The sequence below is a fragment of the Chelonia mydas genome, chromosome 3, assembly GCF_015237465.2.
Source record: "Chelonia mydas isolate rCheMyd1 chromosome 3, rCheMyd1.pri.v2, whole genome shotgun sequence".
NCBI classification, from domain to species: Eukaryota; Metazoa; Chordata; order Testudines; family Cheloniidae; genus Chelonia; species Chelonia mydas.
In genome coordinates, this window is record NC_057851.1 from 111,640,172 (window position 1) to 111,654,625 (window position 14,454).

The 14,454-nt window shown below is 39.2% G+C and overlaps 1 protein-coding gene across 1 annotated transcript in view; it reads right to left on the reverse strand.

The window, feature by feature from the left end:
• The window catches only part of SYNE1 (spectrin repeat containing nuclear envelope protein 1), a 497,076-nt gene that overhangs the window by 57,274 nt on the left and 425,348 nt on the right, over positions 1 to 14,454 (reverse strand). Inside the window, 7 exon segments of the mRNA XM_043543166.1 lie at positions 1,398 to 1,564; positions 2,094 to 2,252; positions 6,299 to 6,454; positions 7,419 to 7,544; positions 11,555 to 11,749; positions 12,633 to 12,867; positions 13,259 to 13,353. Of these exon segments, the coding sequence (XP_043399101.1) occupies positions 1,398 to 1,564; positions 2,094 to 2,252; positions 6,299 to 6,454; positions 7,419 to 7,544; positions 11,555 to 11,749; positions 12,633 to 12,867; positions 13,259 to 13,353 (1,133 nt within the window).

A 14,454-nucleotide genomic window follows, 5' to 3' on the forward strand; every position in this document is an offset into this window, starting at 1 on the left:
AGGCTCGTTCACCTGCACTTCCACCAATGTGATATATGACATCATGTGCCAGCAATGCCCCTCTGCCATGTACATTGGTCAAACTGGACAGTCTCTACGTAAAAGAATAAATGGACACAAATCAGATGTCAAGAATTATAACATTCATAAACCAGTCGGAGAACACTTCAATCTCTCTGGTCACGCGATTAAAGACATGAAAGTTGCGATATTACAACAGAAAAACTTCAAATCCAGACTCCAGCGAGAGACTGCTGAATTGGAATTCATTTGCAAATTGGATACAATTAACTTAGGCTTGAATAGAGACTGGGAGTGACTAAGTCATTATGCAAGGTAACCTATTTCCCCTTGTTTTTTCCTACCCCCCGCCCCTCAGACATTCTTGTTAAACCCTGGATTTGTGCTGGAAATGGCCCACCTTGATTATCATGCACATTGTAAGGAGAGTGATCACTTTAGATAAGCTATTACCAGCAGGAGAGTGGGGTGGGGGGAGAGAAAACCTTTTGTAGTGGTAAATACCCATTTTTTCATGCTTTGTGTATATAAAAAGATCTTCGATACTTTCCACTGCATGCATCCGATGAAGTGAGCTGTAGCTCATGAAAGCTTATGCTCAAACAAATTGGTTAGTCTCTAAGGTGCCACAAGTACTCCTTTTCTTTTTTCAAGTTATGGAAACTCAAGCAACATGTTGAACATCCTTTATACTGCAGAGTACAGACATAATAGCCAAAGCTGCGGCAAAAATTATTGTCTATTAGCTCGAGAGTAACTGCACTACAGCTCAGAACGGACATTACAAATTTAAATTAATATTCTTCATGTACTAACCGAGAATCGCATATGCACAGTATATACTTCTGTAGATAACAACCTATGGCAAACAATTTTTTTTGCAAGCTACTAGGCCTAATGGATATACATCCGTCGACTTTATTTTCTCTCTCCCCCTCTTCACTAATCTAAAAACGGAAAAACAAAACCACCTGCCATAAACTGTCCTTTGGGTAGGATTTTTAAAAGTGAGTCACTTAGCACCCTTTGTGCTGCACTTTAAAGAAAACAAAACGTTTACGTCTTGCTTTAGGCACCCACTTTCAACCTAAATAACCATACTTGACCAGAAGACACTACACTTCTGACTGCAGCCAGTCTTGATCATCCTAATAGATAATGGTTTTTAAACTTCCTGAATCAGATACAGTGGATCAGGAAGGATAAGTTCAACCAAGCATGTTGGCTGAGAGCAGTTACAGATCACAGCTGAGTGGGTGGAGACAGGTATGAAAAAGTTCTAAGTCCTCTCTTGAACTAGGAACTCAGCTGCTTCCTGAATTCCAATACAGGATTCTATTCCAGGAAATGTTTAAAAACAAAGTAGCTGTTTTTACCTGGCTGCAATCAGATCTAGGAGGTGTTGCCATCTGTCATTGACCTTGCCAAGTTTATATTCAATTTCTGATGCTTTGCTTTCGTGACTGGCTTTGGCAAGACGCTCTCCCATTTGCTGGAGCTGGATTTTATTCTCTTGGGCCATGGCAATTTCATCTTGATAATCCTACATGGCAAAGAGGAATCACAGAGATCAAGAAACTTATTCAGAACACATTCAGCTCAGTGCTGCTGGAAGAACTAGAATAAACATAAGCAGTGTCTAATACTAAGTTGGAAATAGTTTGGTGAATGAACAAATCCTCATAAACATCACCACCGTTTAAACATAAGTAATCACAAGAAAGAAAAATATTTTGCAAATGCATGTACAATAATTCATAACTGGTTTACTGACACTTGTGATCAGGCATTTAGTAAAGCATTCACCGTTCTTGGTTGTGTCTTTGTATTTTGAGAAATCCACTTCAAGAAGCACAGGGAAAAGGCACATAATTAGAGAAGAACATTGACAAAAATTCTCATTGGAACATACAAACTGCCATATATTGGATCAGACCAGTGATCCATTTAATACAGTGTTCTGTCTATAACACAGGCCAGTACCAGATTATTCAAGTTCTGATAACCGAGAAAGAGCAGAGGAAAAGGTGCACATAACAGCATATAAACATATAAAATCAAAAGAACTTTACCTTCTTGAGTTTCTCTATCATCTCTTCAATGAGGATGTCTCCATTTTGAGACACCTTACTCTCCATTTGTGTCAGCCATTCACAGAGCTCCTTGTTCTTCTCGCTGAAGACTGCCCACTCATTCAGTCTCTCATTCACCTGTTGCCGCCGCAAGGAGATCTTATAATGTTTACAGAGGGAGTCAATAAAAGAGAGTACAATTAGTAGATGAGAGCGAACTGATTCTCAGAGCTAAATTCTCAGTCCTGCAAAGAGTTTTAGCTACCTGACTGTCATTAAGGTAAACTGGAGTTGTGCTACAAAAATCTTGCATGACTCATTATAAGTTCAAGGTCAGCATTAATCTCAGGATGCTTGGTAGCCAGTTCCTGTTGCACACAGGGAAGAGTATACTCTAAAATATAATTTGCTTTATGATAAGATACAAATCTGTGGTCTTTAAATTCAGGTTTCCATAGCACAGTTAAAAAATAGCCCTTTCATTGTCTTTAGAGTCAATATTTTCATTTATTAAGAATTAAAATGTACATTGATACTTCTGTTTATTTGGAAGCACAAACTCCAACACAGACAGATTGTTTGGCACAAATAGATGCTTGACCTTTAGAACAACGACATTTTTAAGACTGCAAACCAAATGGATGTCTAGGACAATGCATACATGGTATGGCCACACTATAAGTGATTGGTATGTCAATTGTATCTGCAAAATGTGTGCACAGATGAGATAGGCAGCTCTCATAAGCCAAGCAATTGGAAAGAAATGTGCAATTCCATGCTTGTGTCCACATACACATATTTTGTGAGTGCGTCTAATTTTGCAGCATTGGAACTCTGTGACCAGATATTCCCAAGGGCTAAAGAATGCTACGACAGAAATGAGCAGGCGATAAGTGCAAACTGAAAGAGAGAACAAAACAACAGCATACACAGGAAATGGAGGCTTGTCACACCACTTTGAAAAGTAAGAGACTGCTATATATTTAAGAAATTAGAAGAATGATATTTCCATCTCAAATTGTGAATTACAAAACAATTGGCCAAATATGAAGAGGACCTGAAAGAATATTAAACACAGTATTCACAGTAAACTAACCTCTCCTGTCAGAATTTCTGATAATCGCATGGCTATAATGTAATGGCATCCTACTTACTACAGCTTCTTCTTCCTCATCTGTAATAGGAGTTGCTTCTGACTCTACATCAGCATCTCAACTGATCATATGAGCATTGCACCTGCTCTTTTGTATATAACTTACTGCTTTCCTAACTGAAGCTTTTGATTTTTAAAGTCAGACACAAATGACAGCACATTTCCTTTTGTGGTAAAACCTAACTACTGAAAAAGAAAAAAAAGCCTCATTCATTTGGTTACATCCTGGAAGGTTAAATATGTAAATGACAGATTAAGACATCCAACCTTGAATCAGCCCTCTCCTTTAGCATGAGAGGTGTGCAGCAGGAATCTGGAAAAACCAATCAGAGTCTACTTGGAAAAGGTCTTCTAGCCCATTCACCCACATGCAGCCAGTTCAGCTTCTTCGTTTCATGAGAGTTTATGATGCATGAAGGCTTTTCACCCATGAATGCTACTTAATTGTGTCTCTTTCTCATGACCCTGTCAACTTCATTCACAAGACAGGAAAAGCCTCCTCCAGTCTGAGTGCCCAACTGGAATTCTACAGGTTTCCAAAACTAAGTCTATTCCTTTGATACCTTTTAACGTTTATCCTGCAGGACAGATTTGTTTGCACCATACCATAATGAAAAAGGATATCACGTCCCTGGCACAATGTAACTATGTTTTGCTGACCTACAATGTTTGTTTGTTCATTTGTTTTTTGACAGTGAAATGGTTCTTCACTGCTCAATACATTTTGGAGTAGACAAGTATAATCAGGCCAATCCAGAAAATTTGGGATAGGTGGCAACTTTAAATCTGGAGCCAGGATTTCTAAGCATAAGCAGCAACTGTAAAATGCACTGGGAGCACTGTGTATTCATCTCCCACATGGTGCCAAGGAATTAAGCGGGCAGCCAAGCCAAAGAGAATGAGAAATGTGCAGTCTTTTTTTTTTTTTTTTAAACACAAAGAAAAGCATATCAACAGAGTACAGGGTACAGTGGGTTTTTTCTCACATCAGACTATCTTGTCGCCACCTCTCTCAAGCCAATGATGGCTGTTCTGTTTCTTCTTTATTCCTGTGGGCCAATTATGCCATAACTTTAACATTATCTTTAATATAGTTTTCCTGAGTTTGTTTATACCCTTGCTCAGTGAAGTGATCATTTACAGGAAGTCTGGAAATATTAGTGGTAACTAAAGCAAACACTTGAAGATACACTGAACTGTTATTAATCTTAGCTCCACAGCGAAGCAAAGTTTTTAAGAGGAAATCTTCTGCTGTTATAATAAAATACATAATCCTGCTCTTTCTTTCTTTTGTTGGTCTTGGCATGACCATCGCTTTCAATGGACATTTCACCAGAAAAGTTGGTCTCCAGAAATGGAAGGATGAACCCTTTTAGAGATTGCAGACACATACTGTACATATCCTTTAGCTATTAGATTAGTCACAATTTCCTTCCAGTAATGAGATTCTTCTTGATTATTGTTCCATTTCATGGGCAGATTTTGCTTATTCCACTCTAACTTTGCTATTAAGTGAGTGATCACTTTAAGGTTACGTCTGCTAACTCCTGATTTTTAGTGGGTATTTTCTCCACTCTTTTGTTTTAAATATCTGTAAATCAGTATGGCTGAAAATATTTCCCACATCGCCCCATCCTCAAAAGGGTGTTGTTCCTCTGGATAAAGCTTGCATTTGACATGCCAAATTCTACTTCCTTAGCTCTACCTCTGCATTAGGAGATTGATGAGATTATACCTTACAAATGGATGAGTCTCAGTTCAAATTCAAATGCTAGCTTGACATCCAGCTAGTACCTGTCTGTTCTAACTGTTGCTAATCACATTCAGCTGTCCCTGTGCCCCTTTCATGTGCATAATCACTGTGACGTTGCACTCTATATGATTTTATTAAAATATGCTAATGAGTGTGAATATAATGTAACTGGAATATCCTTCCTACAAAAGGTCTCTTGTAAGGTATCATTACAAAGCTTATCATCTACTGAGTGTGGTCATCCTATTTGTATAAATGTATCACTCTTGTATCTGAAACTAGAAATATGAAATATAACTCTGAGGGCCATTACGCAAAGTGAGGGCCATTAATGGTGGTTTGGAATCTTGATGGCTCCCATCAACCAGGACAATTGACTGTGGATGGCTCTGTTTGCTTGCCGGCCTTCCTGTGTGTCAGGCTGGGAGGAATGAGGGCTTGAAGTCTTACAGTGACATGTGATCATGTCACCTGAACTGGAATCCATCTTTAACCTGGTGCTTTTCCATTTAGAAGTAGGGATGGTAACCCAGAGAGGGATAAAGGATTCCCGCCTTGTGAAAAAGATATATAAGGGGGTGGAACAGAACAAACGGGGCTGAAGTCATGAGAAATCCCCTATCTACCACCTGAGCTGGAACAAAGGGCTGTACCAGGGGAAAGAATTGTGTCCAGAATAGGAAGGCATCCAGTCTGTGATAGAAACTTATCGAAATATCTTTGAGGGTGAGATTTTATCTGTATTCAGTGTTCTTACTGTATTAAGCTTAGACTTGTGTGTTTTATTTTATTTTGCTTGGTAATTCACTTTTTCTGTCTGTTATTACTTGGAACCACTTAAATCCTACTTTTTGTATTTAATAAAATCACTTTTTACTTATTAATTAACCCAGAGTATGTATTAATACCTGGGAGGAGGGGGGGGCAAACAGCTGTGCATCTCTCTCTATCAGTGTTATAGAGGGAGAACAATTTATGAGTTTACCCTGTATAACCTTTATACAGGGTAAAACGGATTTATTTGGGGTTTGGACCCCATTGGGAGCTCGGTACCCTGGGTGCTGGAGACAGGAACACTTCTTAAGCTGTTTTCAGTTAAGCCTGCAGTTTGTGGGATGTAGTTCAGACCTGTGTTTGTAGCAGGCTAGTGTGTCTGGCTCAAACCAGGCAGGGTTCTGAAGTCCCAAGCCGCCAGGGAAAATGAGCTCAGAGGTAGTCTCGGCACATCAGGTAGCGATTCCCATGGGGGTTTCTGTGCTCACTAGTCACAGTCACATCCCAGTTCAGGGTCACATTTACCTGGTGGCATAGCTCCTCCCATTGCCTGTGCAGCAGCTCAATGCGCTCGCTGAGGATCGAGATATCATCAGCACTGATGTAGGTAGCTAGAGTCTCCTTCAGCAGTGTCAGATGCGCAAGGTCATATGTCCACCCTTCAACCGCATTTTCTAGCTCCTGGTTTAAAAAAAAATGCATGAAAAATATCAAGCTCTTTATGCGACTAGAAGTTTGGCAATAGTTTTATTATACAAAGTTGTCTTTACTTGTTAACCATAGGCACTGGCATTGAAGTCCTATTGTATCTAGCAAACCAAGTCTGTTAACAGAGCCAATATTCAGATGGAGAGTTACAACTATATTAAAAGCATTATTTATAATAGACCACCTGTAAGACAGCATTATTTTTTCAGAGTTAGAAGGGAGGTCCCATTGTTACTAAACTGATACAGCAAGATACATCAGCCCTTAAACAAGTAGAAATGGGTCTAAACTAAAATCCCAGAGTCTAACTTCTCCAAAGTTCAGGGCTATCTGGACTCAAGATTTTGGTTTGGGCCCATCTCTAATGACCACCCTTTGCAATCTGCACCATGTTTACTCTCTGATTTTAGGAAAGGAAGAATGAGACTGGGATTCCCAATTTGTTTCTAACTTGCAACTAATGCAGGATAAAAGTTTGTGACCGACAATTATCCTGAGTAGGAGTAAAGAGCATTGAAATGACATGGTTTTAAAATCTATGAACTTTTACTTGTCTCATCTAAAAGAATCATGCAGTAAGAACTTCTAAACTAAAAAGAACCACCAATACTTAGCACTTTTATAGCTCTTTATGGGCCTAATTCTGATCCAATTTATTTTGGTTTTGCCTAATGTAACCTAATTTACACCAATGTGAGATTAGAGACAGGCCCTATATTTTCCAAGTGCTGTACAAACATTAACCAGTGCTGTGCTAACACTATTTAACGAACGGATGCACACACAAAATGTGCATGCAGACACAAACAGAAAACTGCACATGCAGTAATTATGGGCTGCTGGTCTATATAGTCAGTAATGCCAAGGCTTATGATGGCTGAAGATGTTCCAAGACAAGCAAATTGCAGATCAGATGGGGCTCAACAGAGTGCTTTACCTTGCAACGAATCTGCTCCGTATGCAGCTCATCATGGTGATCTGGCAATGGCTGAGAAAGCTTTTTCTTGAAGGATCTTAGTTTCTCCAGGGAGTCTGCTACGCCCTTTTCACATTTTTCCCAGTCCTCAGAGCAGAACAATTATTATTAGACTTTATTCCAGATTGGGGTGGGGGGGGGGGGGAGTGGAAAGAGGCTCATAGTGGTGAATCATTCAAGCTGACTAAATAATCATAGAATCATATGAGTGGAAGAGACCTCGAGAGGTCATCTAGTCCAGTCCCCTGTACTCATGGCACCAATACCAACAAGCAGTGAGGATATTTGCAGAATAGGATGTTCCCATAAGCCCTTTTTATATAATATTCAAGTCTCAGAGTCTGGATGGCATGCACCAGTAGAGCATGTTGTCTATTGTGCTGTGTTCCAGTGCTAGCAGCAGGCAAAACTAAACCCCTTCTATTACCACAGAGTCCTCAAGGTCTGATTTTGACCTTGCAATGTTGCTTCTCTCTGCCAAAAAGGGTTCCATGAGTCCCCTTAGGAATGATTGCATTAGGCAATCCATTATACTTTGAAGAAGTAATCCCATTCAGTCTACTAAAATCCTAGTAGACAACAGCTGACATACATAAATACTGCAGGAATTGACCAGACTAAAGAACTCAGAGGAGTACAGCTATAAGTTTCTTTTGCAGAACGTCAGTTGTATGATACTAGAGCAGCCAGGATTTAGCTTCACAAATTCCTTCTTATGATAGCAGATAAAAGTGAAAAAAAACAAAACAAAACAGTTAAGTATACAGAGAAGACCCCAGCTGATTTCTCCCTTGAAGTGGTATGATTCCATTTCTGTACAATTTTTTGGGGTGCGAGTTTCAGCATAAGAAAGGGTTCTGCTGTCACATTAGCTTTCAAAAATAATAAAAAAAAGACTTTGCAGTCATAAACTATAAGTTTCCTTCCAATTAAAGATTTTCAACCATCTTCAGATGATGTAGTAAGCAGGAGGAAAGCAAATGCATCATTCCATCAAAAAGCACAGACTCAGTTAACATTTCAGTGTCAGGGCTATTTCTAAATATCACATAATGAATAAACTAGATACATGCTCTGTCAAGTTGCATGTGCAAGTTGTTGAATGCATTAGACCTTGCTGTTTTCAACAGTGAAATGCATGAAAAAGAAAGCCTTCCGAGTTCATGTTGATGGATTTTACTTACAGTGCCACTTGTTTATAGCTGTTTAGCCAAAATTTCTCACAAGTGGCATAAGTTACCATGCATGTATTTTTTACTGGCGTTTTTGATGCACACTTTTAACTACCTAAAGATTCAAGTTCTGAAATGTAAGGCACCACTCATCTTTAATAAGAACTTCCATTGCCACTGCTGACATTTCTGTTGTCTTAATAAGGTCATAACTATGGTGGATAAAAATCAATGATTTTTGTATTCAAATTAATTTTTTATTTAAATCATAGTAAGTTTTTCTTTTTAAAAATGAACCGGTTTAAAATGAAATCTGAATTTAATACAAAATATGTGAAGGCCTAAACTTATCATAATCTCTTAAAACATTTAAATAAAAAAATTGTTTTGTATGTTTAATTAAATCCCAGTTACCATCCTAACGCAGACTGACACAAAACATGAGCAAAAGTTAATTATATAGTAAATAAGCAATATATCATTCAGTATTTTCATACATACTAAAATATACAGAAGATGTGTGTATGTTCTGGTCTCCTGCGGTGTCCAAATGCTCTATACTGTCTGATCATCCATGTGAGCTCCCTAGCCTAACAGGAACACATCTGAAATTATTGTATCATCAGGTGTGGGGGATGCTAGAAGATGACAGGGATACTGGCCTAATCCATGAGAGAAGCATTAGAAGGGATATATTCTGATTTTAGTAAGACTTTTGACAGTCCCACATCACATTCTCATAAACAAACTAAGGAAATGCAGTCTAGATGAATTTACTATAAGGTGGGTGCACAACTGGTTGAAAGACAATACTCATCAATGGTTCATGGTCAAACTTGGAGGATGTACCTAGTGAGGTCCCACAGGGGTTGTTAGAATATAGATATTCAGGCCTGTCTGCAAAGGCTTGTACTTTACGAATTTAGGTGTATTCTTATCACTTGGCTAGTTATAGAGGTATAAAAGAAAGAATCAAAATCACTGTCTGCCAGTGTAAGGGCCTTCTCTTACCGTGACATCTGAGGCCCTGTTCTTAGGCTAAGGCCTTTGGCTAAGCAACAGAGGCAGCCATAAGCTGGGAAGCGAATGGTCACATCCTCACATTCCAAACTAGTCACATTGAAATAAGGTGCTATTGGGCTGTTAGGAATACAATCCTGTCCTGATAGTGCCTATCACCTCCAGAGAAAGGGAAGTGCCTAGAAAATGAAAAAGGAAACTTAGTTTGATAGCATCCTGTCTGGCAAGAACTCACTTATCAATAGCCGGGATGTGAAATCCTCACTTCTGTATTGTTTTGTCATTATAGTTCCCACTTTGCTATTGTTTGTCTGTATAATCTCTGTCTGGTTCTGTGATTGTTTCTGTCTGCTGTATAATTAATTTTGCTGCGTGTAAACTAATTAAGGTGGTGGGATATAATTGGTTCCATAATCATGTTAGGATTGGTTAGTTAAATTTCAGGAACATGATTGGTTAAGGTATAGCAAAGCAGAATTCAAGTTTTACTATATAGTCTGCAGTCAATCAGGAAGTAGGGGTGTGGGGGTGGGCATGCGGGTGAGGGAAATGGGAACAGGGAATGGGGGTAAGGAAATTGGAATCATGTTTTGCTAAAAAGGGGAAATGGGAACAGGGAATGGGGCTAAGGAAATTGGAATCATGTTTTGCTAAGGGCAGGAATGGGAACAGGGACACAGGTGTAAGGCTCTTTGGTGTCAGAGCTGGGAAGGATGATACTAAGGAAGGAAACTGGAATCATGTTTGCTGGAAGTTCACCCCAATAAACATCGAATTGTTTGCACCTTTGGACTTCGGGTATTGTTGCTCTCTGTTCATGCGAGAAGGACCAGGGAGGTAAGTGGGTGAAGGAATAAGCCCCCTAACAGGGGTCAGTCTTGGGTCTAGTACTACTCAGTATTTTCATTAATGACTTGGTTAATGGAGTGGAGAACATGCTTATAAAATGTGGGGTTAACACCAAGCTGGGAGGAGATGCAAACACTTTGGGAGACAGGTTCAGATTTCAAAATGACCTTGACAAACTGGAAAACAGGTCAGAATGCAACAAAATGAATTTCAAGAAAGACAAGTATTTAACTTAGGAAGGAAAAATCACATGCACAACTACAAAATGGGGAATAACTGCGTAGGTTGTAGTACTGCTGAAAAAAGATCTGGGGGTTATAGTGGATCACAGATTGAATGAGAGTCAACAATGTGCTTCAGTTGCAAAAATATTTCATCATCATCCATGGGAATTTAACGACATGCCCCATTTCCATTCATGAAATAGATGCAAGAGATGTGGCTAAATTCCAGTCTATCAAGTTGAGTGCTTACATTGGGTTTAGCATGCATTTTGGAGATTGCTTAAATTAAAACATGTTTTAATGGTCTCTCCTCCAAGATCTAAGAAATTTGTCTTAACCAACGAGTAGTCAAGATGCTGTAGAGAAAACTAGATGACTTAGTGGCTAGGTAAGTCCATACACTGGCATTTGAGTTGAAAGGGGAGATTTGCAATATTTGTAATACAATGTATATGAGGAATAACTAATCATAATGTTGCAAAATAAAATGCACATTCTTTCTGCAATGTTCACTAAAAGTATCAGTATAAAACTTAATACATATATAGACCTTTACACATCAGTGCTGCACAAACACTAACTAGTAAATATTCACAATAGTCACATGAGAGGGAAGTATTATTACTCCTGTTTTATAGATGGGGAAAATGAGGCAGTGTAGTTAAATGACTTGCCCATGTTTATACAGTGAGCGAGTGGCAAAGAAAGATTTAATACACAGGAATTCCTGATGCCAAGGCCTGTGATCATTCCTCTTAATTACACTTCTTCACTATGCCATAACAATTAGTGTGTGTGGTTTTGTGCCTACTCATACAGCACGTGCACTTACTTTCAGCAGGAAGGTGAGCTGTTTCTTCTGTTGCTCAAGACGAACGGTGGCTAATTTCCAGCGCTCCTGAATTTCCGTGAGTTCTGTCTGCAGGGCTGTTTCCGCTCCACTGTCAGCAGAGAGCAGCAGCTGCTTCCCAGCTTCCACAGTTAAAATGTAGCTCCCTTGTTGCCGCAGGAGAACTTTTTCCCTAAGCTGCAAAGAGCCAATGATCTGTTAGCCTCTTGTTTTTAATCCTAGTGAGTTGTTACGTGTTAGTGTCCCTACAGCCAACATCGGTAAAATACATTTTTCTTTGCTACATGAGGGACCGTAGCTTAGATACAGTGGGTTGCTACCCAAATGCATAAAGCTACCATTTCACAGTTCAACCAGTAGCTCACTAGACAGAAGGTTTTGTCTCTTCATCCCCAGTGCATAAAGAGATTTTGAGGTTGGCGGGGATGAAAAAACTTACTTCCCCTCCCCCCCACCTCCACCTGAGCAGTTCAGAAACTCTGCAAGGGAGAAGCTCCTCTCTTCTGACTTCTCCTGTGAAGAACACAGCAGGCATGCAATGTGCATCAGCACTGCTATTTTCAGCCCTGCAAATTCCAAGCTAATAAGTGGATTTGTCTGACTTTGCACAAAGATGGACAGCATGAGAGATCAAGGCCTTCTAAACATTATCGTAAGTTCTGGTGTGTCTTTAAGACCAAAGACTAATTAAAACAAACATATAGGAGCACATACAACCTTCACTGGGAGGTCAGGTGTGAATCAAGGAAATAAACGGGTAACTGGGTGAAAGGAAATCCTCAGCTGTTGCTTGCATAGTCTTTGTTAAACACTATGTCACTGGGATTTCTTTAGATCTATAAATCCAGCTTTCCTTCTTTCTGAGGTATGCTACTAAGTCTATTCTCTACTCTGAAAAACGACTATGTCCAATATTTCTCTTGCTGGACTCCACTGACCTTTGACTATTGTAATTAATTCGATTCTAGCACACTTTTAAGATAAACAAAACCTCTTTCAACTAAACATTAAAGCATACGAGAAAAGGACTATAAAACTGTTTTTCACATATTGGCCATACCTGCGCTTCATCCAGCAGGGCTCTGGCTTGCTGCAGTGGAATAGGAACACCACCCAGTCCACTCACTGGCTGACAGGACACTTCCACCAGCCATTTGCGTAGTTTCTCTGCCATCTCTCTGTAACGCTGCCATTGGTGGATCTGGCTGTCAATAATTCCCCTCCTCTGCTGTGCCCTGCGAATCACTCCTTGCCACTGATTACTGAGCAGTGTCAGTTTCAGATTAAACTCATCCCTATTTGAGAACAAACAAACAATACCCTGGGTAAGAATTGTATCCTTGATCCATTTCTTTAGTAAATGAAAAGCTGAAAAATGTATGTTTTCGGACAGCTCTCTATAAAGTCCTAGTAGAAAGGGATGCACTACTCTTTCATACGGCCACTAACATTCAACTGGGATCTAAAACTACCACTTTTCAGGACAATAGCCAATCGGTACCTTGGCTGCTTTACTTACATCTTCTGCGACTTCCACCTACCCTCTGCCTGTTTGGCTTTATATGGTGTTCTCCTCAATGTCGGCACCATATTCCTTCTTTTCTGTTTGGCAATTACCTAGCACATAGCATGTGTTACCACACATAAATAAATAAACAAACAAACAACAAGCAAACTAGTGTCTACCTGTCATCCACCTGTCCTTGCTCTAGTAGGTGCTGCCCATCAGCGATGATCGAATGTAAAATCTGCTGGCGACTGAACATCTCTGCCTGGAACAGCTATTATAAAAGAGACAGAAGTGGTTTCAAAGCAAAGGTCTCAAAGGATTTCACTTCTTCTGCCATCACTGGCAAAAATTTCTCTTCTCATTTAATTTACTCAAGGCTGAATTATGGTCCAGGTGAGCTCAACGGGAGTTTTGGTATCAACTTCAATGAGAATGGGATTAAACCCTCAGTCTTGGGGAGGAGGAGGGAGGAGTAATTATTCTTCCCAGGAATGGAATATTTTTTACTGTACATAAAAGCTAAACAAATTCAACAGAACCTAGGCATCCTTTGGAGATAATACTGTGATTGACAGCATGTTTTAAACACAAGGTGTATGAGGAATTTAGAATCTTGTGGTTCAGGAGTATTTGTGCACTTCTCATTTTCTGAAATGTTTTTAAATATAAATATGTTATAGTTCTTTGCTTTGTGAAGTCAGATATCTGCATGCAGAATTTTTGAACCAAAACCTTGTACAAACTTAACAACATTGTAAGACAATTTTACATTGCTGATAAACCCTCTTTGACAGAGGTACATAGCTGCATGGTGACACTGAAAATGTATTAGCTACTTTTTTAGTTTTATACTAATCAGATTAAAAATTTGGATTTTTTTAAGTTTTTAGTAGAAATACTGGGCGAGATCTTCAGCTGGAGTGAATCATCATAACTTTGCTTAAGTCAATGGAGTTGTGCAGATTTATACCAGCTGAGCATATGGTCCATTGTGTGATTATTTTAAAATATATTTTTCAGGACTCAAGGAGAAAAAAAGACAATGCTCAAGTGACTTAGGAGCCAAAATCCCATTTTCAAAAGTGACTTAGGCACTTACAAGCCCTAAGTCTTAATCAAAGTCAATAGGATTTGGGCCCCTAAATACCTAAGTTACTATTGAAAATTTGTTTAGGCTCCTAAGTCACTTAGTTCCAGATTTTAAAAGGTATTTAAGTGCCTACTTCTCATGGGAGCTAGGTGCCTAAATATCTTCAAAAATCTGGGCCTTAGATCCTTTTGAATTTTTTTACCCAATATATCTTACAACTTTTCAGTAGAGAAGAATGGTGCTTTCTGATATCTTTGCAGAATTTTTCTGACAGTATTGTTG